Source organism: Panulirus ornatus, chromosome 62 (assembly GCF_036320965.1).
Source record: "Panulirus ornatus isolate Po-2019 chromosome 62, ASM3632096v1, whole genome shotgun sequence".
Taxonomy (NCBI): Eukaryota; Metazoa; Arthropoda; class Malacostraca; order Decapoda; family Palinuridae; genus Panulirus; species Panulirus ornatus.
Genome location: NC_092285.1, coordinates 8,438,217 through 8,465,532, shown reverse-complemented (window position 1 = coordinate 8,465,532; position 27,316 = coordinate 8,438,217). Strand labels below are relative to the sequence as shown.

The following is a 27,316-nucleotide window of genomic DNA, read 5'->3' as shown; positions in this document are numbered from 1 at the left end:
TTTCTCATGTGTCATTATCATACTTTATGTACTTAAAAGTACTTTATCTTGGCAAAATGATCGCTTACAGAATGGATGTCTCAAAGCTCCAAGTGGACTTAATTCGAAACGCACATCGACCAATGAAAAAGACTTATCATCCTCACTCTAGTAATATGATTGGCTCACCGTGTTTTGTTTTGCTTTTTTGGGGGTCCCACATGTGGAACCTTACATCATCTGTCAAATTAATGGGTTAAATCGCAACTGTAATCGATCCTCACATGGTATGCCAATCCAGTTAATACCCTCCTCCCTCCAGTAACAGTTCGACACATGCGATGACTTACCTCAGTCCATTCGCGAGGTGGGCGAACGGTTCGTTCCTCTCCGTCCCTTCCCGTACTTCTGATCCGGCGAGATCCGGTATGAACCACAAGCCCGGGTTGATACCTCAGTCCATTCGCGGGGTGAACGGTTCGTTCCTCTCCGTTCCTTCTGGTCCGGCGAGATCCAGAATGAACCACGAGCGCCCCCAGGGTTGATAAAACACAGACCTGCAGGAATGAACCAGGATCTCCATTGTCGACTCATGGGTGATTTAGACGAACTGTCGCATGTAAATGTAAATGTTATTCCCGGCAATGACATATGGCCAGAGTGGAAATGAAATGAGGAAAACTGAATTTGTAAAATGTATATAAATCAAGGTGATGAAGGCCCTTGTGCTAGCCTCACCATACAACCCCAGGGTGTAATCGTTTACATAGCAATAGACTCACAAATATACTCTCATTTTACCTGTTTTTTGGACGGTAAAAAATGAAGGACCTTTTCGGAACATTGGGGCATTTGATTAAGGACTGTAAACATCAACAGACTACAATAGACAAGATCTCTTCACTAAACCCTTTGAGCACTGGATTCCAGTGTTATTCTGTTTATGACTGGAAAGCATAACCACCCTTCCATGGACGCCAGTCTTCCACCCTTCCATGGATGCCGATATTGTTCTGGGAAAGACTGGAAAACCAAACCATGTTTCCAGGACCTTCAGTCTTATTCTGGTAAAGACTGGAAAACCCAACAGCCTTTCCAGGGATGCCAGTCTTGCTCTGGTAAAGACTGGAAAACCCAACAGCCTTTCCAGGGATGCCAGTCTTGCTCTGGTAAAGACTGGAAAACCCAACAATCTTTCCAGGGGCTCAAGTCTTGTTCTGGTGAAGACTGGAATCAAGGAACAACCATTCCAGGGGCTCCAGTCTTGTTCTGGTAAAGACTGGAATCAAGGAACAACCTTTCCAGGGGCTCCAGTCTTGTTCTGGTAAAGACTGGAAAACCCAGCAATCTTTCCAGGGGCTCCAGTCATCTTCTGGTGAAGACTGGAAAACCCAACAACCTTTCCAGGGGCTCCAGTCTTATTCTGCTAAAGACTGGAAAGACCAGAACAATCTTTTTCCATTGGCTCTGGAAAAGACTGGAAGAGCCATTTTTAGCCTCCCCATGTGTGCCCCATTGTAAAATGCGCTGCCCACCAACCCGCCGCCCCCGTGTGTTGGAGACACAGACACACACAGATGCGCTGCCCACCAACCCGGCCCCCGTGTGTGGGAGACACAGACGCACACACAGATGCGCTGCCCACCAACCCGGCCACCGTGTGTTGGAGAGAGAGAGACACACACACACACACACAGACGGGAACACGTCATTTACAGACAGAGTTGCGTGCGGCACAACAAAAGACACAGCCAGACCTTCCTGATCACAAGGTACGACCCGGAGAGATGTATATAAACGCGGCTTCTTGCATCGCCTGTGACATAGGCCATAATGACGACAGTTGGCCCATTCCATCACAGGTCCATTCCATCCCCGACATACCCCCTTTCCTACCGGCAGTAGTTCTACACCCACAGCCACTGTGGACACCCGTGATCTATGTGGGCCATACGTGCCAACAGGACGCGCTAATTGGTCCGAGAGTCTGTAATGGTGCCAGGACCACACCCTAAATGTTGCCTCTCGTCATCAGCCTTGATACACGACGTGGCAACTGAGGGAACGTGGAGTTCAATGGGGAATTTTTTTTTTTTCTTTTCCCTTTATTAATTATCGTATAAATCATCCAGATGAGGTTGTGTGTGTGTGTGTGTGTGTGTATCGAATATATTATGGGGGTTTCCCCTCAAGCCCTTTCTGAAGCCCAAGGTTGCGCTACATCCAGTAGCAGGGTAAAGTAGACCCCCTCGTGCGGGAGGTGTCCGGTAACACAAACATACATACATATATATATATATATATATATATATATATATATATATATATATATATATATATATATATATATATATACATATATATATATATATATATATATATATATATATATATATATATATATATATATAACGTAACGTAAGGGTAAGAGAGATGTGTGGAAATAAAAAGAGCGTGGTTGAGAGAGCAGAAGAGGGTGTTTTGAAGTGGTTTGGGCACATGGAGAGGATGAGTGAGGAAAGATTGACCAAGAGGGAACAAGGAGAAGAGGGAGACCAAATTGGAGGTGGAAAGATGGAGTGAAAAAGATTTTGTGTGATCGGGGCCTGAACATGCAGGAGGGTGAAAGGAGGGCAAGGAATAGAGTGAATTGGAGCGATGTGGTATACCGGGGTTGACGTGCTGTCAGTGGATTGAATCAAGGCATGTGAAGCGTCTGGGGTAAACCATGGAAAGCTGTGTAGGTATGTATATTTGCGTGTGTGGACGTATGTATATACATGTGTATGGGGGGTGGGTTGGGCCATTTCTTTCGTCTGTTTCCTTGCGCTACCTCGCAAACGCGGGAGACAGCGACAAAGTATAATAAATATAAAATAAATATATATATATATATATATATATATATATTATATATATATATATATATATATATATATATATATATATATATATATATATACCGTAATCGCTCCCAGTGTTGCCATAACTATCCTCATGTATCAACGCTATTGCCAACAACAGCCCGACGGTGTTGCCAACACCAGCTGAAAGACGACCACCACCACGACCAGGGGACGACCACCACCACGACCAGGGGACGACCAGGGGACGACCACCACCACGACCAGGGGACGACCACCACAACGACCAGGGGACGACCAGGGGACGACCACCACCACGACCAGGGGACGACCACCACAACGACCAGGGGACGACCAGGGGACGACCACCACCACGACCAGGGCACGACCAGGGGACGACCACCACCACGACCAGGGCACGACCAGGGGACGACCACCACCACGACCAGGGGACGACCACCACCACGACCAGGGGACGACCAGGGGACGACCACCACCACGACCAGGGGACGACCAGGGGACGACCAGGGGACGACCACCACCACGACCAGGGGACGACCAGGGGACAACCACCACCACGACCAGGGGACGACCAGGGGACGACCACCACCACGACCAGGGGACGACCAGGGGACGACCAGCCTCACGCCCGCCCTATCGTGACCCTGAACACGAGAGGACGAGGCGAATTTGTCCCAAAATACATTAATTCCGCCTCGAGTTCTGTCAATCAAGTGACACACTGACGAAAACGATGCGTGTGAAACTAAGGAAACGGGTGAAACCGATGGGTGAAACTAGAGCGAAACCACAAGGAAACGGGTGAAATAGAAGTGAAAGCGAATGAACAAGTGAAACAGTGAAAGCGAAAGAACAAGTGAAACAAGAGTGAAAGCGAATGAACAAGTGAAACAAGAGTGAAAGCGAATGAACAAGTGAAACAGAGTGAAAGCGAAAGAACAAGTGAAACAGAGTGAAAGCGAAAGAACAAGTGAAACAGAGTGAAAGCGAATGAACAAGTGAAACAGAGTGAAAGCGAATGAACAAGTGAAACAGAGTGAAAGCGAATGAACAAGTGAAACAGAGTGAAAGCGAATGAACAAGTGAAACAGAGTGAAAGCGAATGAACAAGTGAAACAAGAATGAAAGCGAACGAACAAATGAAACAGTGAAACAGCTATACAGAAGGAAAAACTACGTGACAGATTCAGTGAAACAAGAGCGAGCACGAGAGTGAAACTGAATGGATACTTTGTTCCCGTCTGAGTGAAACACGACTTGGGGAAACAGGTGCAGCGTTGCCAGAGAGAGATATGAAGACAATAACACCAACATACTTAAAGCAAAACGTTATCAGCTTTCACAAACAATACGTGTGTGTGTGTGTGTGTGTGTGTGTGTGTGTTATGTTGAACCACCATGTTTGGCTAGCTGGAGAGTCGTTATGTGCATGGGGGGAGTCGTTATGTGCATGGGGGGGAGTCGTTATGTGCATGGGGGGGAGTCGTTATGTGCATGGGGGGGAGTCGTTATGTGCATGGGGGGGGGGGGAATGGTACAGGCGCCGTCCCTTTTAGAATTGGGAGGGGGGGGTGCCCTTTTGAAACTGGGAGGGGGCTCCCTTTTCGAAACTGGGAGGGGGGCCCTTTTTTGAAACTGGGAGGGGGGGGCCCTTTTTTGAACTGGGATGGGGTGCCCTTTTGAAACTGGGATGGGGCCCCCTTTTGAAACTGAGAGGGGCCCCGTTTTTGAACTATGAGGCCCCCTTCTTGAACTGTGAGGGGCCCCCTTTTTTTGTATTGGGAAGGGGCCCCCTTTTGGAACCGAGAGGGCCCCGTTTTGGAACCGAGAGGTCCTCTTTTTGAACTAGGAGACCACCCCCCCCCCCACGTTTTTGAACTGGAAAGCCCCCTTTTTAAAATGGCACTCCCCCTTTTTGAACTGGACGGCCCCCTTTTCTAAAATGGTACTCCCCTTTTTGAACTGGAAAGCACCCCTTTTTCAAAATGGTACTCCCCCTTTTTGAACTGGAAAGCACCCCTTTTTAAATGTCACTCCCCTTTTTGAACTGGAAAGCCCCCTTTTTCAAAATGGTACTCCCCCTTTTTGAACTGGAAGAACCCCCCTTCCTAAATAGGAGCCGCTTTAACCCCCCAACCCCCCCCCCTTTTTTTTGAACTGGAAGGACCCCCTTCACGAACTGGTAGGCCTCTTCCATCCCCTCCCCCCTTTTTCGAACTGGGGGTAGGCGGGGGGCTGGGGCCTGCCCCCCTATCCCTTATTTTTCAAAAAAATAAAAAAAAAACCTATCTTGGATATGGCTACCACCAACTCCCAGACCAGCGCGTCGCGAACCCGCCAGTGGCTCTGCTGGATGACGAAGACGTGTGGGTACCGGGTTTCATCAGCACAAAAAGCTGGCTGAGCAAGAGGTGAGAGAGGGTGCGCGTTGAACAAGAGGTGAGAGAGAGAGGGTGCGCGCGTTGAACAAGAGGTGAGAGAGAGGGGGCGCGCGTTGAACAAGAGGCGAGAGAGAGGGGGGCGCGCGTTTAACAAGAGGTGAGAGAGAGAGGGTGCGCGTTGAACAAGAGGTGAGAGAGAGAGGGTGCGCGTTGAACAAGAGGTGAGAGAGAGAGGGTGCGCGTTGAACAAGAGGTGAGAGAGAGAGGGCGCGCGTTGAACAAGAGGTGAGAGAGGGGGCACGCGCGCACGCGCGTGAAGACTTCACATTAAAAAGGTTCCGAAAAAGCCATTTTATACACGACTTGAGCCGATGCTCAAGGGCGAGATGGTTCATCATGCCACGTCCACAACAGACGGTCTGCCGATGGGGAGCTGGGCGGGGCGGGGCGCGGGGAAAATAACATACCCCCACACCAAAGACCCCGAAAGAACATGATGTTTCAAAATGCTATACTGTAACACTTTGTATTACGCGTCTTGTACCCTACATAAAAATAATAAAAAAAAATTACATCCATTTTAGGGAAAGGCTCCTCTCTCTCTCTCTCTCTCTCTCTCTCTCTCTCTCTCTCTCTCTCTCTCTCTCTCTCGGGGTAAAGGGGGGAGGGTATTTTGGCAGATCACAGAAAACGACCCCTTAACTACCTAACCACCTAACAACACTGGGTCACGGGAGAGGAAACGACCCATATCCTTTTTTCCCCTCCGGATCACTAATTACTCGTAGTTTCCCCTATATCTTCCCTTAAATTGGAACACGGTTTTCCTTTTCGAAAGCCACCGACTCGCTCTGCTGCACGCACTCCATTTTCGCTCTCAAAAAACCTCTCTGCTATACGCATCCCGTTTTCGCTTTCAAACGCCGTTTTCGCTCTTAAACACCTCTCTATACGCACCCCGTTTTCGCTTTCAAACGCTTCTCACTCTACTATACACATCCCGTTTTCGCTTTCAAACGCTTCTCACTCTACTATACACATCCCGTTTTCGCTTTCAAACGCTTCTCACTCTACTATACACATCCCGTTTTGACTTTGAAACACCTCTCACTACTATACACATCCCGTTTTGACTTTGAAACACCTCTCACTACTATACACACCTCGTTCTCTTTCAGACACTTCTCACTATTATACACACACCGTTTTCGCTTTGAAACACCTCTCACTCTTACCATACACACCCCGTTCTCTCTTTCAAACGCTTCTCACAAATATAGACACCCCATTTTCTCTTTCAAACGCTTCTCACTACTATATACACCCCGTTTTCGCTTTCAAACGCTTCTCACTCTACTATACACATCCCGTTTTCGCTTTGAAACACCTCTCACTCTACTACGCAACCCATTTTCGCTCACACACCTCTCACTCTACTACGCGAATCACATTTTCGCTCACACACCTCTCACTGGGCAGTACGAGATTGGTTTGTGTACTCAGAGAAATACAGATCCTCGCTATTTTACCGACAAGAGGAGAGAGAAATACATATAGAAATGATTCATTCATTCGATAGACATTCAATTTAGTAAATCTCTCTCTCTCTCTCTCTCTCTCTCTCTCTCTCTCTCTCTCTCTCTCTCTCTCTCTCTCTCTCGTGCGATTAGAGAAGACATTCTGTCTAGACGTAACTCGTAATACATGTTATCATTCGGGACTTGTGCACGTGTTAAATGTTAAATTCTCTCTCTCTCTCTCTCTCTCTCTCTCTCTCTCTCTCTCTCTCTCTCTCTCTCTCTCTCTCTCTCAATAAAGCCATCAGAAATACTAAGGTATCAGAAACTAGCCACACAGACGACCAATCAACACAGGGAGAACACAACTACCACGCTTTAAAGGTCCCGGGTTCGAATCCTTGCTGTGGGAGGGCCAAGTGTCGCAGATGGCGACTAAAAAGGGGAGGGAGCGGCTAGCTGGAAATCCTCCCCTCTCGTTTTTTTTCTTTTCAATTTTCCAAAAGAAGGAACACAGAAGGGGGCCAAGTGAGGATATTCCCTCTCAGGTTCAGTCCTCTGTTCTTAACGCTATGTCGCTAATGCGAGATCTGTATGAAAAAAAGTATATATATATATATATATATATATATATATATATATATATATATATATATATATATATACTTGATCGCCGTTTCCCGCGTCAGCGAGGTAGCACCAGGAAACAGACAACGAATGGCCCGTCCACTCATATGCACATATATATATACATAAACGCCCATGCACGCATATATACATACTCATACATAACATATACACATATATATACATATACAAACACATACACTATCCATATATACAAATGTACGTATTCATACTTGCTTGCCTTCATCCATTCTCGGCGATACCCCGCCCCACAGAAAACAGCATCGACAACCCCTGCTTCACAGACACACACACACACACACGACCTTGGACAAAGCAAGCGTCCAGGAAAAGCAGTTTACGACAGCCCATGTGAAATCCCAGATCAATGAAGCTATTCTCTAATATACATATACACACATATATATATATATATATATATATATATATATATATATATATATATATATATATATATATAAGGTGATGGAAACAACGTTAACACAGCACAAAGCAAGGCCAGCAGGGCAGTGTGGGAATCAAAACACAACCCACCACACACAACAACCTAACCTTTTTACCTCACTACAACATAAACAGTAATTGATATGCTTTACGTCACCGACTGATTGTGAAGCAGAGAAGGGAACCTTGACACACACACACACACACACATACAAATTTCTTTCTTTCTTACTATTCGCCATTTCCCGCGATAGCGAGGTAGCGTTAAGAACAGAGGACTGTGGCCTTTGAGAGTATATCCTCACCTGGCCCCCTTCTCTGTTCCTTCTTTTGGAAAATTAGAAAAAAAAAACGAGAGGGGAGGATTTCCAGCCCCCCGCTCCCTCCCCTTTTAGTCGCCTTCTACGACACGCAGGGAATACGTGGGAAGTATTCTTTCTCCCCTATCCCCAGGGGTAATATATATATATATATATATATATATATATATATATATATATATATATATATATATATATATGTGTGTGTGTGTGTGTGTGTGACAGCTATAGACCGAGTGTGAACGAATGTGGCCTTTGTTTTCTTTTCCTAGCGCTACCTCGCGCGCGCGGGGAGAGAGGGGTTGCCATTTCATGTGTGGCGGGGTGGCAACGGGAATGGATGAAGGCAGCAAGTATGAATATGGACACGTATGTGTAGGTCTGTGTAGGTATAAGTTGAAAAATATATAGGTATGTATATGTGCATGTGTGGGCGTTTATGAATATACACGTGTATGTGGGTGGGTTGAGCCATTGTTTCGTGTTTCCTTGCGCTACCTCGCTTACGCGGGCGACGGCGAATCAAGTTTAATAATACATATTTTCCCCCTCTTCCTTTCATTCCTCTACTCTACTCTGCTGGGGCATTTGCCAGTGTAAACATTCCTTTACGAGTGTGTCGGCAAAAGCCAGATACATATCAAAAGCTCTTCGCGGAACACATGCAAAAGAGGAGCTACCGAGAATGGAAATTCATAATGGTAGTAACTGGGAAAAAAGACGGCTGGCTCTCAAAAGGACAATGTTGTTGTAGTTTCGAGTGCGGTACGACGGAACGGGACGGGAGCTTGTGGGAACGGAACGGTCGCTTGTGGTACGACGGAACGGAACGGGTGCTTGAGGTACGACGGAACGAAACCGTCGCTTGTGGTACGACGGAACGGAACCGTCGTTCGCGCTACGAGGGAACGATAGAGTCGCTTGCCCTCAAGGGTCGTACCGTCTTGCTCAAGTGTCGTACCGTCGTGCTCAAGGAGTCGTGCAGAAGGAGACCACACATCATTCACGCTGAAGGTGTTGTAGCAAAGAAGATATATACATGTGAGGGAAGATATATCCCCAGAGCTGCCATGAATATACTCGAAATAAATCCCCGATTAGAATTTACTTCGAACTATTTTTCAATATACTCGAAATAAATCCCTGATTAGAATTTACTTCGAACTATTTTTCAACTCGAATCACAAAGTGCAGGTGTTCGTCCAATCACCACGAAATTTCGGGGTGCAAGTCAAAAGGTACGTACCGTTCTCCTGTACCATAGTGGTACCCTTCCTTCCGTACCACAAGCAGACTGTACCGTTCCCTTGAGCACAAGGGTACGTACGACCCTCGAACACGATGGTACGGCCCTTGAACACGACGGTACGACCCTTGAGCACGACGGTACGACCCTTGAGCACGACCCTTGATCACAACGGTACGACCCTTGAACACGACAGTACGATCACTGAACACGAGGGTACGACTCTTTAGCACGACGGTACGACCCTTGATCACAACGGTACGACCCTTGATCACAACGGTACGACCCTTGATCACAACGGTACGACCCTTGAGCACGACGGTACGACCCTTGAACACGACGGTACGACCCTTGAACACGACGGTACAACACTTTTGGAAATGACGGCCTGGCCTTCGACAGAAGGCCCAACTTGGGGGACACCCCATGCGAGCAAAGGGCTGCACCGTCGTGCCCCAAAAAGGACTTCGCCCCGAGCACCTCCGGCGCCATGAAACACGGGGCGCGGCCCCTCAGACTCGCTCATGCTTATCGTTGCAATTAGTCCCCACAACGTAGCGCAGTGTTACAATATCACCCCCCGTATATCACCCGCGTCTGGCCACATTGTTCGGGGAGGGCGACCTAATTACTTCCCTGCGATTTCAATGACACGTTTCCCCCCCCCCCCCGCCCCACCCCCACCATAGGCATTTTGCGTGACACACACCCATGCAAACTGTTATCTGTCCTTCCCCATGTACTGTCCTCCAGCAGATAACCTGGTCATAGACCATCAGGTCTTGTGTTATCTGTCCCTCCCATGTACTGTCCTCCAGCAGATAACCTGGTCATAGACCATCAGGTCTTGTGTTATCTGTCCTTCCCCATGTACTGTCCTCCAGCAGATAACCTGATCATAGACCATCAGGTCTTGTGTTATCTGGCCTTCCCATGTACTGTCCTCCAGCAGATAACCTGGTCATAGACCATCAGGTCTTGTGTTATCTGTCCTTCCCCATGTACTGTCCTCCAGCAGATAACCTGGTCATAGACCATCAGGTCTTGTGTTATCTGTCCTTCCCATGTACTGTCCTCCAGCAGATAACCTGGTCATAGACCATCAAGTCTTGTGTTATCTGTCCTTCCCCATGTACTGTCCTCCAGCAGATAACCTGGTCATAGACCATCAGGTCTTGTGTTATCTGTCCTTCCCCATGTACTGTCCTCCAGCAGATAACCTGGTCATAGACCACCACTTCTGTTATCTGCTGGCTTTCCCCCATGCAAGGTCAAACATACACTAGTAAGAATTCTCAAGACACAGCCAACCAAGACCTTTGGCACGAAACACAGGCTCAAATTCGACCACTTTAAATCAAACGTAAGAAAAGAGGCGAGAATAAGGACATATTATCATTAAACATGACATTTAAAGGCCACTACAATATCACTCGCATTATCTTTCCCCGGGTCATGAGTGAAAATAGACACCCAGGTCTTGAAGAAAATAGCCCCATATATTGTGTTAATTCATCAGCTAGAGAAATATACATTTTCTTCATCCTCATCTCGGTACTTATTCATTACTTAACATCAAGCAAGTCTGGAGACTTCAGGGGGGGCTTATAGTACTTATTCATTACTTAACAGTAATTAATTCTGGGGACTTCAGTAGATCTACAGTACTTATTTATTACTTAACAGTGAGGAAGTATGGGGACTTGAGGGGACTTATGTACTCATTCATTACTTAACAGTAAGTCTGGGGACTTGTGGGGGGACTTGTAAGTAACATGTTAAGTATATATGAATTATGGACCACAGTAACTTACCGATGCTGATGAAGACGACGAAGACGAGGGAGGAGAACAACACGAAGAGGAGGAGACACGAGTCGCGAGACACAGGAGGAGAGTCACATTTGTAAACGGTCGCGAGACACAGGAGGATAGTCACATATGTAGACGGTCGCGAGACACGGTCGCGAGACACAGGACCCAGGAGGATAGTCACATCTGTAGATCGTCGCGAGACACAGGACCCAATATAGTCACATCTGTAGATCGTCGTGAGACACAGGAGCCAGGCGAATAGCCACATCTATAGACGGTCGCGAGACACAGGACCCAGGCGGAGAGTCACATCTGTAGATCGTCGCGAGACACAGGACCCAGGAAGATAGCCACATCTGTAGATCGTCGCGAGACACAGGACCCAATATAGTCACATCTGTAGATCCGTCGCGAGACACAGGACCCAGGAGGATAGTCACATATGTAGACGGTCGCGAGACACAGGACCCAGGAGGATAGTCACATATGTAGACGGTCGCGAGACACAGGACCCAGGAGGACAGTCACTTCTGTAGACCGTCGCGAGACACAGGACCCAGAAGGATAGCCACATCTGTAGACCGTCGCGAGACACAGGGCCCAGGAGGACAGTCACATCTGTAGATCCGTCGTGAGACACAGGACCCACGAGGATAGCCACATCTGTAGATCGTCGCGAGACACAGGACCCAATATAGTCACATCTGTAGATCCGTCGCGAGACACAGGACCCAGACGAATTCACATCTGTAGACAGGGACGATCAACCAAAACAGCAATCAGTAAACACACAAGATAATTGTTTTCAGTCTATGGCTGAAGCCATCCTACACAGCTGACCTAGGCACACGATATATATACACTTCATGTGTCAAAATACATTTCGATCACAAGACTATCAGGAAATAATTCATGAAATTCAATGTAAACACGATTATAGACTTCATGTGTCAAAATATATTTCGATCACGAGACTCGAAATTTGAGTCTTTTGATTTAGAAATCAAAATGATCGGGAAATAATTCACGAAATTCAATCGACCTACCAAGTTTATGTTAACAATTCAGTGTAAACTACTTAAAGTCTACTTGGGTAGTTACAGACCCCCCTTAGTAATGGTCTATTGCCTCCATTCAAAAGAAGTCATTTGGGGTCTTTGGGGGAGGTCTGCTGACATAGGGAGACGAGTCTCTTCTTTGCCTTGCGCATGACGGCTGGAGAAACGGATGCTCCTGGCGCTCCCTCGCTCACGGCGGGCAACGGAATACATGCGAATACCCCCCCAGAATATTGGGGTCTTTGGGGGTCTGCTAACATAGGGAGACGAGTCTCGTCTTTGCCTTGCGCATGGCGGCGGGAGAAACGGATGCTCCTGGCGCTCCCTCGCTAACAGCGGGCAACGGAATACATGCAAATACCCCCCCAGAATATTGGGGTCTTTGGGGGTCTGCTAACATAGGGAGAAGAGTCTCGTCTTTGCCTTGCGCATGGCGGCGGGAGAAACGGATGCTCCTGGCGCTCCCTCGCTCACGGCGGGCAACGGAATACATACGAATACCCCCCAGAATATTGGGGTCTTTGGGGGTCTGTTAACATAGGGAGACGAGTCTCGTCTTTGCCTTGCGCATGGCGGCGGGAGAAACGGATGCTCCTGGCGCTCCCTCGCTCACGGCGGGCAACGGAATACATGCGAATACCCCTCCAGGACACCGTGGTATGCGCACGGCACAATGAGCTGGCTCGATTTCCTTTATTTTTACGGACGGGAATAAAATCACTTTAGTACAGCACTGTCTGGGAGAAGTTGGGTCACAAAGGCAGACATTGGGTCGTAAATCAGGTCTTTATAGCAGAGGGAGGAAGCCTTTACGTCCCCCCCTTTTTTCCCCCGGCCCGAGAAGAATCTTCAAGATGGCTCACTAGGATTAATACTGGCAATAGGATTTTGATCATAAGTGACAAGTTGTGAGATGTCGAGATGGTCGATGTCGCCACGGGCGGCATTACGATCTTCGTCCCTATCCTCCTACCCCTTGCTCATCCATGAGTGATTAGTGTTATAAAGAATGCATATATATATATATATATATATATATATATATATATATATATATATATATATATATATATATATATACACAAACGAGTGTGTATGCGTGTGTCTATGTGTGTGTGTGTGTGTGTGTGTGTGTGTGTGTGTGTGTGTGTCTGTCTGTCTGTCTGTCTGTCTATGTGCATGTGTGTTGTTCACCCATCCTGACAAACGATAATAAAGTAAATAATAATAATAATATTTTTTTCATTTATTATACTTTGTCGCTGTCTCCCGCGTTTGCGAGGTAGCGCAAGGAAACAGACGAACGAAATGGCCCAACCCACCCCCATACACATGTATATACATACACGTCCACACACGCAAATATACATACCTACACAGCTTTCCATGGTTCACACAATAATAATAATAATAATAATAATAATAATAATTACAATAATAATCACAATAACCCTTGAATAATTTCCCAGGACCGACTTAACTACAGAACTCCACCCCCACACACACCACACACACCCACACACACACACACCCACACAAACACCCTTAACCAATTACCATCCAAAAAAACCCTGAAATAACAATGCGAGGGGTTTCGAACCCGTGTAGCAGTCCTTCGACACCTCTGGTCTGTATAGGCCTTGTTCACATCCCTCAACTCCGTCGCTTCTCAAGATATAACACCTGGATAATTTTCCCTCTCAGATACAGGGTGGGGGGGGGGGGGGGTAATTATCATTATCAGCGCCAACCTTCAGTGAATAAATATGGGGGCGATTTGCGTCCTAGTTAATTACTGTATCTCTCACGGAAGATAACTGAATAAACATTATCATCATCACATGCGATTATCAGTCTAGATTATTAGATTATTTCAGACCCACTATGGCATAATTCCTTCCCACTAATCACAACTGATTATTGGTAATGATCTTAATCATGAAATAATCACTTACACATTCCTTAATGACACGTCTCAAACTTCTAACTACAGAATCACCACATCTTTCTATATTTGCGAATCAATGCATTTCCTATAGAAAATGTGTATAGCTGTCTACATCCATCGTATCAAAATCTATCTTTAGATTGCCTATTCTCGACACTTCGTATAGAAAATGTATATAGCTGTCTATATCCATCGTATCAAAATCTATCTTTAGATTGCCTATTCTCGACACTTCGTATAGAAAATGTATATAGCTGTCTATATCTATCGTATCAAAATCTATCTCTAGATTGCCAATTCTCTACATTTCGTATAGAAAATGTATATAGCTGTCTATATCTATCGTATCAGTCTATCATTAGATTGCCTATTATCTACATTTCGTATAGAAAATGTATATAGCTGTCTACATCTATCGTATCAGAATCTATCTTTAGATTGCCTACTCTCTACATTTCGCATAGAAAATATATATAGCGGTCTATATCTATAGTATCAAAATCTATCAATTTGTATAGAAAATGTATAGATCTATAGCTATAACTATATCTATATCAAAATCTATCTTTAGTTAATCTATTCTTTACATTCCGTATAGAAATTGTATAAATCTATAACTACATCTATATCAAAATCTATCTTTAGATTATCTAGCTTCTACATTTCCACATAATTCATACATTTATCATACATTTATGTCTTATAATTTCGATGATTTGGCAGCTAATTTTCTGTTGTTGATAATCTATTACCAACCTAAGTAATTATTGGGCTCTAGGGATAATTAGTCCTTTATAACATTTTTAATTACGTACTCATAATTAATGGGTCGATCAAATGAATTAATCTGGCAATACCATGGAGTGTTATCATTATAATTATCATTATAATTCTCATTACATTATCATCACTATAATTATCATAACCATTGTTATATCACTATCATAATCATTATTATTATTACTGTAGATATTATTATTACTACTACTATTACTATCATTATCATTACAATTATTATAACTATCATTATCATAACTATACAAGATCATATCACACAGGAGACAAAACCACATGTATATCGTGAACTCTACAGATGTATACTAAAGATGTATACCACATATGTATACCACATATGTATATCACCTATGTATATCACCTATGTATACCACATATGTATACCACATATGTATACCACATATGTATACCACATATGTATACCACATGTAGCTACGAGACTGTAAGAGTAAACTCAGCCTTAAAGTAGAGTTAGGGCAGACTCGGCTTTCTTAAGGTAGAGTTAGGGTAAAACTTAGCTCTCTTAAGGTAGAGTCAAGGCAAACTTAGCTTTCGTAAGGTAGAGTCAAGGCAGACTCAGCTTTCTTAAGGTAGAGTTAGGGCAGACTCAGCTTTCTTTAGGTAGAGTTAGGGCAGACTCAGCTTTCTTAAGGTAGAGTTAGGGTAAAACTTAGCTCTCTTAAGGTAGAGTCAGTGACCCAAGTCACTCCCACGCACACAATTGCCCTCCAGTCATTCGTGACCTAAGTCACTCCCACGTACACAACTGCCCTCCAGTCATTCGTGACCTAAGTCACTCCCACGCAAGTCTTCTGTCATTCCTCACAGTTTCGTACACGATTATGAATGAATTAACGCACGCTTCCAGACTACGGTATACCTTCGTTGTGGTATGGCCAAGAACGTGTGTGGATACATTCCTACGAGTCCACATGGGGGAATGAAACAAGTTCCAAGTGCACTTTCGTGTAATAATCACATTCTCAGGGGAAGATACGAGAGAGAAATATAAAGTCAGTTGATATACAACGAAGAGACGGAGCTACGGACGCCATTTGGTAAACAAGCGAGTACCCGAATGTGATTATTACACGAAAGTGCACTTGGAAACTTATCGTGTTTCATTTCCCCCGTGGACTCATAGGAATATATATATACCTTAGTTGGTTAATGGATATATCTGTTATACTCTGAGTATATCTGAGATATACTTTTTGGTATGTGATATATACGGAGCGTATATCTTCCATTGTTATCATTCATTGTATGTTTTCTCATTCATCAACCCCTCCTTGTTATGAAATGACTTGTCATTGATAATGCATAGAAATTCCTTTAAAAAAATAGAGAAAATAAAATGAAATAATTATCAATAACAATTAAAGAGCTAATTAACATATCATTAGGGCAGTACGAACGACCGGGGTAATAAAAGGTAAAACGCTGGTAAACCCTATCATACCTATATAATTAGATGGTAATTAGAGATAATTCCCCCCTCCCTTCCCCTTCAGCCTCTTTACGGTAACCCAGAAATTCTATCGGATATGTTATCGCATTCGTGATAATGCAGATTACCACCACCCTCCTTTTTATCATCCAGTTGGAAATCGTACAATCGTACTGAGATAGCAATTGTTTTCTTCCCCCCTCCCCCTGAGCACCCAGATCTCGCCCTACCGCACAGGAAGTCGCGTTCTTGGCCGATTAAGCCGAGCGGGACAACCACTTGGTGCACAGGAATTAATGTGTCGGTGAAACTCGACTCTTCACTCATAATAGGATGGAGGCAGATGGCCTCTCTCTCTCTCTCGACAGCTGTTGCCTTCAATCAACATCAACTCGCCCGGATGATGAATATATATATATATATATATATATATATATATATATATATATATATATATATATATATATATATATATATATATTGGAAAGGATCGCAATTTTGCGCGTGATCAAGTATATTCCTGAGAGTCCCATGGGGGAAAATGAAACACGGTAAGTTCCCAAGTGCACTTTCGTGTAATAATCACATCAGGGGAGACAAGAGAGAAATATAACAGCCAGTTGATTTACAACGAAGACTATAGAATATCCCTGGGGATAGGGGAGATAGAATACTTCCCACGTATTCCCTGCGTGTCGTAGAAGGCGACTAAAAGGGGAGGGAGCGGGTGGCTGGAAATCCTCCCCTCTTTTTTTTTTTTTTTTTTGATTTTCCAAAAGAAGGAACAGAGAAGGGGGCCAAGTGAGGATATTCCCTCAGAGGCCCAGCCCTCTGTTCTTAACGCTATCTTGCTAACGCGGGAAATGGCGAATAGTTTGAATGGAGAAAAACTGGAGGAAGTGAAGTGTTTTAGATATCTGGGAGTGAATCTGGCAGTGGATGGAACCACGGAAGCGGAAGTGGATCATAGGGTGGGGGAGGGGGCTTAAATTCTGGGAGCCTTGAAGAATGTGTGGAAGTCGAGAACATTATCTCGGAAAGCAAAAATGGGTATGTTTGAAGGAATAGTGGTTCCAACAATGTTGTATGGTTGCGAGGCGTGGGCTATGGATAGAGTTGTGCGCAGGAGGATGGATGTGCTGGAAATGAGATGTTTGAGGACAATGTGTGGTGTGAGGTGGTTTGATCGAGTAAGTAACGTAAGGGTAAGAGAGATGTGTGGAAATAAAAAGAGCGTGGTTGAGAGAGCAGAAGAGGGTGTTTTGAAATGGTTTGGGCACATGGAGAGAATGAGTGAGGAAAGACTGACCAAGAGGATATATGTGTCGGAGGTGGAGGGAACGAGGAGAAGAGGGAGACCGAATTGGAGGTGGAAAGATGGAGTGAAAAAGATTTTGTGTGATCGGGGCCTGAACATGCAGGAGGGTGAAAGGAGGGCAAGGAATAGAGTGAATTGGAGCGATGTGGTATACCGGGGTTGACGTGCTGTCAGTGGACTGAATCCGGGCATGTGAAGCGTCTGGGGTAAACCATGGAAAGCTGTGTAGGTATGTATATTTTGCGTGTGTGGACGTATGTATATACATGTGTATGGGGGTGGGTTGGGCCATTTCTTTCGTCTGTTTCCTTGCGCTACCTCGCAAACGCGGGAGACAGCGACAAAGCAAAAAAAAAAAAAAAAAAAATATATATACAAAACACCAGGTAACCCACCCGACTTTTTAGGAGGGTTCCATTTCGCTTCGAATCCGCGCTCCATTCAGTATCAGGGATATATGCTGGATTACCAGCGCGGGTCGTCCAAAACGACATAAAACCTCCATCATTTACAACCTTCCAATCATTTGACACAGCCAGAGGCGCGTGATAGTAATCATTAATCAACCGAAATACAATTATGAATATATCATTACCCCCTCAGTCCCCAGTTAATGAGAGTGGAGCACTCACACACGTCCACATTGTACCTGTCAAGTTGGACTCTACTTTAATTATAAGTAGCGCCCCCCCCCTTACAAACGTGTGTATACACACTTTATGTGCCGCGTTCGCTTGTAAGTGGGACCAGTGCCTGTATCTACACACTTATAAAAAAATATTGATAGCCCCCCCTTACAAACGTGTGTATACACACTTTACGTGCCGCGTTCGCTTGTAAGTGGGACCAGTGCCTCTACCTACACACATACAAAAAAAATATTGATAAAGTAAATCACACACAAAAGAGAATGGGTCTCCAGAGAGAGATCTTTCTCTAAAAGGAGAACGAGTCAAAGATAAAGGAACTCTAAAATGTCTCTTTCCTGTGGAAGACGAGACTGAATTTCGAGTTCTGGGAAATAGAAATATATTCCCATCCATGTATATATATATATATCTCAATACCTCTGTGTCGTCTGACGAATCAGCGAAATGTGCGAGGAAAATACAACGAAATTTCCGTGGTTTCGTGGAAACCATCGGTTTCGTTCGAGTGCTGATTCCTTTATAACAATCGTTGGTCACACAAGGGTACAATACCGTTCCTAGTTCATCCCAGTTCGTCACGTTTCGTCCCAGTCGTCCCAGTTCCGAACCGTACCAACTATGAGTTCTTCGTTTCGTTCCAGTCGTCCCAGTTTCGTACCAGCTATAGAGTTCTTCACGTTTCGTCCCAGTCCGTCCCGGTCCGTTCCAGTGGCACAAGCGGTTCGTTCCAGCTCGTCCCAGTGGCATTACTTCGATATCTGACAAGAGGAAGGTCCGCTTGGCCCAGCTGATGTCCCTCGACTCCCCCCCTCCCGCGCGACGCCCTTGTCACACAGCAAGTGACACATGACCCCAGGCCTCCGCCAGGGTTGAAGTCCATTGGAACCGACGGATTACTGTCACAGGAAGTGCGTCTGTGTGTGTCTGTGTCTGTGTGTTCGTCTTTACGAGTGTGCGAGTGAAGGCCGAGACAAAAACATACACCACCCTGCCTGGGGCCTGAGCAACACCGGCCAAACCAAAAGGCAAAAACCAACATGCCGGCAAACGAACCTATCTACAAACCAGTACGAACAAACTCCACAAAGAGACACACACACGCACACACGACACACCAGCTCACTGCGGCAAAATACTACATGACAGACGTAGAATCTCCAGATAATTGTGGACCACTTTTGTCTTTGGACTTTCGAAACTGGCAACGTCGGTCGAGACTCGTCTTTCCCTCAGCCAAAAATATATAAGGAAAAGGAATGATTTGGCAAAGCTTCCCAAAGCCCAATAGTTCCTATTATATACAAAGGGAAAATGTGTGTATGTGTTTCTAAGATCCTATGTACACTCTTGGCCGCCCGGTGTATGTGTTTGTAACATCCTATGTACACTCTTGGCCGCCCGGTGTATGTGTTTGTAACATCCTATGTACACTCTTAGCCGCCCGGTGTATGTGTTTGTAACATCCTATGTACACTCTTAGCCGCCCGGTGTATGATTGTAACATTCTATGTACACTGTTGGCCGCCCGGTGTATGTGTTTATAACTTCCTATGTACACTATTGGCCGCCTGGTGATGTGTTTGTAACACCCTATGTACACTATTGGCCGCCCGAAAGTGTACCATGTATCAGTGTACTCAAAGCTTGGTGGTTTTAGAAGCTATAGACATTGCCAAACCCCATCCATATGTACAGCAGAGTTGAACATTACTCTATATTGCATAGAGGCGGAAAGAGTTTAAGTATAAACTGCGCTGGCGTGGATGACGTAGATTAGAAAGCGTAACCAGCTAACCAAGTCAGAGTTGGGTAAGGTAACTTGCCAACCAATTTCTCTCTAATGCAAGAATAGCGGAGATACTTTTGTTCGCCATGTCTCACGTTAGCTAGGCGGCGCCAGGAACAGGCGAAAAATGGCCTCGTTCGCTCACATCCACTCCTCAGCTGCCATGTATGAACAAGTCAAAGTACATGCCTCAAACGCTGAGCTGCTGCACGGGTTCGAGACCTCAACACTCAATTGGAGTCACGCCGTAAACATGGGCCCCAGACTTCGTGGATTTGCACCAAAGAATAAAGGACTCGCTCTCATTTGTTTTCCGTGGTCTTAACGAGCCAGAAATTAGCAGCCATTCACCTTATATCATATCTGTACAATATGGTGATCATGTCTTGCCACTGTGAAGCGTGTAAAATGGAACGAAAGGTCAAAAAAATAAAATTGTTCATGTGGACGACCTCCATGTTCCTTCAACGTCAACGACTATTGTCAACCGTTCTCAACACTTCGATCCATTCGTACACGCTGTCCTAAGACGTCATCAGCATACTGTACAACTCTCTTTGGTGACCTGTCCCATTTTTCTCTTCCGTCCTCAGACAACAATAAATATTATGACATTATTACGTTGCTGGTCCTTTGCGACGAACAGGAAACGTGAGGAAGGGATTCCTTTTTCTTCCCCTTATGTCTAAGGAAAACCAAAAAATATATATACGAAACGACCATTCATACAATCTTAAAGAAAAATAAAAAACAAAAATCTCTAACCACTTATTAAAGCAGGTTTAATGAACAAAACATCGAAAACTTTTTATAACTAAAACGACCACAGATTTTCTTTTGGGGGGGAGGGGGAAATGCCAAAACAAAAAAAAAAAGTATTTTCAACCGATCTTTTTGTTCATCGTCCAATTTCAATTCTCCAGATTAAAAACCATTAATTTGCAACGTGAAGCCTTTTACTCTGGTGACCGAGTTTTGTACCGAAAATAAACCATTCTCTTTATGCAGTAGAAGAGACATTTTAAAGCTGTCTATTGACTTCTGAAAATTTGACTTCACATCATACTATTCGCCATTCCCCGCATTAGGGAGGTAGCGTTAAAAACAGAGGACTGGGCCTTTGAGGGAATATTCTCACCTGGCCCCCTTCTCTGTTCCTTCTTTTGGAAAATAAAAAGAAAAAAAAAAAAAATGAGAGGGGAGGATTTCCAGCCTCCCGCTCCCTCCCCTTTTAGTCGCCTTCTACGACAAGCAGGGAATACGTGGGAAGTATTCTTTCTCCCCTATCCTCATGGATATATATATATATATATATATATATATATATATATATATATATATATATATATATATATATATATATATATATATATATATCATATATATATATATATATATATATATATAGGAAGGTGGCCAGAAACGAATGGTCTTTTCTATGGCCAAAAAAGACCATACAAAATAGGTAATGGGAGGCACAGATCCGAGTGTTAATACCCTAAGGTAAATATAATGTCACCACCTCCCATTGGCGAGCATTTTTACATGGAGTGTCCCCCCTTTGAACGCCAATTACATCCAATTACACCGTGTTTCGACTGAGCTAACACGGTAACCCAATGTAACACTAACGTAATGTAACGTAACAGGGTGTGGTGTTTCCCTTCAAAAAAAAAAAATATGCCCCGTTTTCATTTTCTCTTATATAAATTACCGTAATAGAAATAGGCTTCTCCTTACCCCAGATGTTGGCAACAGCCTGCCTTTTTGTAATAGCCGTGTGTGTGTGTGTGTGTGTGTGTGTGTGTGTGTGTGTTTGCGTCTGTGTCTGATCTGTGTGTGTGTGTATCTGTGTCTGTTGCCACAGAACATTCCCAGAACAAGACGGTGTGTGTGTGTGTGTGTGTGTGTGTGTGTCTGTGTATCCGTCTGTCTGTAAGTATGTGCTTGCGTCTGTGTTTGGTCTGTGTGTGTCTGTGTCCGTGTTTGGCCTGTGTGTGTGTGTGTGTCTAGCCACAGAACATCTCCAGAACAAGACGGTGTATGTGTGTGTGTCCGTGTGTGTGTATGTGTTTGCGTCTGTGTTTGGTCTGTGTCTGTAGCCATAGAACATCCCTAGAACAAGACGGTGTGTGTGTGTGTGTGTGTGTGTGTGTCCGGACGCCCCCAACACTGTGTGGCATTTGGGGATTAACATTTCTGCCAGCCCAGGTGGCTAGTTTTTAAGAAAAAAAACCCAGGAGAAAGGTATTTGGTCACCTCCAGGTCCCCCATCTGTTCACACTGTTCCGTTCGGACACAGTCAAGACGAAGATGCCCACTGAGCCAGCACAACCGTGTGTTCATGCATCTGTTCATGCACGAGTTTGTTCAACCAAGTGGGTCGATTGAACCCACGTCTGCAAGTGGGGTCGACTGGATCCACGTCTGCAAGTGGGTCGATTGAACCCACGTCCCCCAAGTGGGGTCGAACCACGAACCCACGCCCCCAAAGTGGAGTCGAACCACGAACCCACGTCCCCCAAGTGGGGTCGAACCACGAACCCACGTCCCCCAAGTGGGGTCGAACCTCGAACCCACGTCCCCACGGAACAGCTACCAATCAATGCTTCCCAAACATCTTCAATAAAAACCTCCCCCCCCCACCCTCCTCCCCCACCCCCCCCAAAAAAGGCCCCAAGATCCTCATGGGGAAGACCTCGGGGCCCCCCCAAATGGCCCCGTAATTGAAAGCACTTACCATGCGATCTGTGGGTGTCAGTGCCAATACAACACTGGGGCCTTCATGAAGAGGGTCTCGCCTCTGTCGAATATCCTCCTTTGTCTCGTCCATCTCTGGGTCTTGCCTCTGTCGAATATCCTCCTTTGTCTCGTCCATCTCTGGGTCTTCTCTGTGTCGAATATCCTTCTTTGTCCATCTCTGGGTCTTCCCTCTGTTGAATATCCTTCTTTGTCTCGTCCATCTCTGGGTCTTGCCTCTGTCGAATATCCTTCTTAGTCTCGTCCATCTCTGGGTCTTCTCTGTGTCGAATATCCTTCTTTGTCTCGTCCATCTCTGGGTCTCGCCTCTGTCGAATATCCTTTGTCTCGTCCATCTTTGGGTCTTGCCTCTGTTGAATATCCTTTGTCTCGTCCATCTCTGGGTCTCGACTCTGTCGAATATCCTTTGTCTCGTCCATCTCGCTGGGTCTTGCATCTGTCGAATACCCTTCTTTGTCTCGTCCATCTCTGGGTCTTGCCTCTGTCGAATATCCTTCTTTGTCTCGTCCATCTCTGGGTCTTCTCTGCGTCGAATATCCTTCTTTGTCCATCTCTGGGTCTTCCCTCTATTGAATATCCTTCTTTGTCTCGTCCATCTCTGGGTCTTGCCTCTGTCGAATATCCTTCTTAGTCTCGTCCATCTCTGGGTCTTCTCTGTGTCGAATATCCTTCTTTGTTTCGTCCATCTCTGGGTCTCGCCACTGTCGAATACCCCTTCTTTGTCTGGCCCATTTCTTTACACCAGATCTCGCGTATGGGGTAGACGACTCCCCCATCTCGCACACACAGACACACACACACACGTTACGGGGCATCGAACCATGCCACCACGGTGAAAACGACAGGGTCCCCGCTGCCGCTGAAGAGGTCCCTTGGCTACTGTCGCGTCCGCAACCCAGCACAGACGCCCCAGGTTCATCCACTAAAAAGGAAAAACAAAAAAAATGTGGACATTACATTGGCTGAAATACAGACGTTTCTGCTGTAAAAATCCCCCCCCCCTTTTCCACCCATCACCACCCTCCCCTTCCCCCATGTCCATCACCGTAAATAAAACTACATACTGTAACCCATTTCTGCCTGGAAATAAATCTATTATCTCTCTGCTATCTATCGCTCAGTGCAATCATACGGCTTTGACTTCGTTCCATTTCGTTACGTCCAATCTATACGGACCCCACACCCCCCTAACCCCCCATTTTTTCTAATCTATTTCAGTAATTACATTAGAAAAATCATTAAGGCACTTTTCAAGCTAAATTTCCCCATTCATCGGTTATCATTTGGTCAATGTATGGTGGAGGGAGGGGTGGGTGGAAGGGGGGTAGTTATGAATTGGCATTTCCCAATTCCACAAGTTCACACGTTACATTTGGCGAGGCCTAACGACCTAGTCTGCTAATAGACTTTCATACTCCTTGTTAATGCAGGGGTTAATTACCCCCATCTAGCCATATTTATATGCCTTGCAACCTGACCTTAATTGCCATTACAGTCTGCCAATTACGTTTCGACTTTAGCTAATGATGTCAATGGTAATTTGCCCATCTAGTCATATAATCACATTTGCGATTACGTTCTGTCTATGGTGGGACCTAATGAGTAATTCTAATTACATTTGATATGGTTAATTAGGCCAACATTAATAGGGCCTATTTAGCCATAGATGTCTTTCAATTTGCCTATTTTTATCTATTATCCAAAAGTATTACAAAAATTGTTGTAAGAATATAGGGATAGATAGATGTACACAGGGCCTGTACATATGTGCTCATGATAGATGTACACAGGGCCTGTCAAAGGACCTGTACATATGTGCTCGATGTACACAGGGCCTGTACATATGTGCTCACGATAGATGTACACAGGGCCTGTACATATGTGCTCATGATAGATGTACACAGGACCTGTACATATGTGCTCACGATAGATGTACACAGGGCCTGTACATATGTGCTCATGATAGATGTACACAGAACCTGTACATATGTGCTCATGATAGATGTACACAGGGCCTGTCAAAGGACCTGTACATATGTGCTCGATGTACACAGGGCCTGTACATATGTGCTCACGATAGATGTACACAGGGCCTGTACATATGTGCTCATGATAGATGTACACAAGACCTGTACATATGTGCTCATGATAGATGTACACAGGGCCTGTACATATGTGCTCATGATGTACACAGAACCTGTACATATGTGCTCATGATAGATGTACACAAGACCTGTACATATGTGCTCATGATAGATGTACACAGGACCTGTACATATGTGCTCAGGATAGATGTACACAGGACCTGTACATGTGCGCTCATGTACACATGCAAATACCGAAGATAGAGCCACGTACACACGCACACTAACAAGCGATTTATAACACACACACACACACACACACACACACACACACACACACACACACACGACCGCGCCCTCTCTTGTGTGTGCAGGTAAATAACCACGCCCTCTCTAGCATGCATGGGTGCAGAACCACGCCCTCTCTAGCTCGTGCATGCATACAACCACGCTCTCAAGCACGTGTATGTAAACAACCACGCCCTGTCCAGCACGATCATGTATACATCCACGCGCTCTCTAGCACTTTTATGTATACAACTATGCCCCCTCTAAGCACATGTATATATACAACTACGCCCCTCTAAGCATGTATAGGTATACAACCACGCCCCCTCTAAGTACGTGTATACAACCACACCCCTCTAGACACGTGTATGTATAAAACCACGCCCCCTCTAAGCACGTGTATGTATACAACCACGCCCCCTAGAAGCACGTGTATGTATACCACCACTTCCCCTCTAGACACGTAGACAAACCACGCCCCTTTAAGCACGTGTCTGTAAACAACCACGCCCTCTCCGGCAAGCACTGAAAAATGACCACGCCATCTCTGGCACACACACACACACACACACACACAGGTATAGCCACGCCCTCTTCGACCGCTCAAGGGTATATAAACACGCCCCCTCTCTGACGCGCTGGTATATACCCACGCCATCATTACCACGCCTCCACTAGCGCGCGCAGATAATGACCACGCCCATTCCCATGCATGCTAGAGGGTATGGTAATGGTGAAGAGATGGGAAACCCCCACGAGATCAGAGCGCCCTCCCAGCACAGTTGAAATGGGTAATTACTAATGGGGTAATCAACACAGACACTATACGACTACCCAATTGCTAATTACACTACCCTGGGAACCTTACACACTCACGCACACACACACACACACACACGCACCCTAACCTTATAATAATCTCAGACACCAAATAGCGTCTATCATCTCTCCCACACACCTCAAAGTAAGGCAATCCCATCTATCACAAATTCCCACAACTTTTAGATAAAAAGAAATAAAAAAAGTTTATCCCAAATGGCCTGAGAATATGATACACACACACACACACAAAGTTGGCTTACCAATTTCTCTCACATGATGGAGGCGACTGACTTGTTCGTCCACATATCTATGGCTGACCACGAGCCCCTCACACACAATGTCGAGCGCCTATGGACCTGGATGGGGGCTATAGGCCAGCGGGGCCTGGACTGGGGCTATAGGCCCGGCCTGGATGGGGGCTATAGGCCTGCCCTGCCCTACGGGGGCCGCCCCTCCACGCAGCAGCATCCTCCTCCCATGTCCTCAGGTGACTGAAAGCCAGGGCGACTTGAGGCCTACTATATATACCCGTCGTCGTACCCGGTAAACCACCGCGAATCAGCGCCTCGAGCGAATACGAATACCAGCGTTCACAGCCACTCGCGAACTCCATGACATACCCCACGTCTCAAACGCCCCGAAATACACAACATATTCGTCTGCTATATCTCTTCTTCAGGTGGCTATATCTAATCTATACTTACCTTTTATAAGCTGAGATGAGGCAAGGGCTTTCTTTTAAATAAGACGTAATTTCATGAAAACTGTAGATCCTCAGAGAAAAATTATTATCTCGGTCCCCCCAACCCAGTTGTTTGAGGAAACTGCTTTGAACTGTGGTTCGCTGGGGGTTTGTTTACCATGACTGTTACCAAGATCGGAAGTGGTCTTTAGGTGGTTTGATGTGACGCCAAACACCCTCAGACACTGGCTTTATATTCGTGATGTATATGGTTTTATATTCGTGATGTATATGGTTTTGTGTTCGTGATGTATATGGTTTTGTGTTCGTGATGTATATGGCTTTATATTCGTGATGTATATGGCTTAATATTCGTGATGTATGTGGTTTTATGTTCGTGATGTATATGGTTTTGTGTTCGTGATGTATATGGTTTTATAT

At 45.3% G+C, this 27,316-nt stretch overlaps 1 protein-coding gene across 1 annotated transcript; it reads right to left on the bottom strand.

The window, feature by feature from the left end:
* Positions 1 to 401: 401 nt before the first annotated feature.
* Positions 402 to 26,685, bottom strand: LOC139767576 (uncharacterized). Its single transcript, XM_071697010.1, has 4 exons — positions 26,454 to 26,685; positions 22,980 to 23,921; positions 11,235 to 11,981; positions 402 to 536 (listed from the first exon to the last, which is right to left on the bottom strand). Exons 2-3 carry the CDS (start codon positions 23,508 to 23,510, stop codon positions 11,976 to 11,978), a joined length of 537 nt encoding a protein of 178 aa, XP_071553111.1. The 5' UTR covers positions 23,511 to 23,921; positions 26,454 to 26,685; the 3' UTR covers positions 402 to 536; positions 11,235 to 11,975.
* Between the last annotated feature and the right edge of the window lie 631 nt (positions 26,686 to 27,316).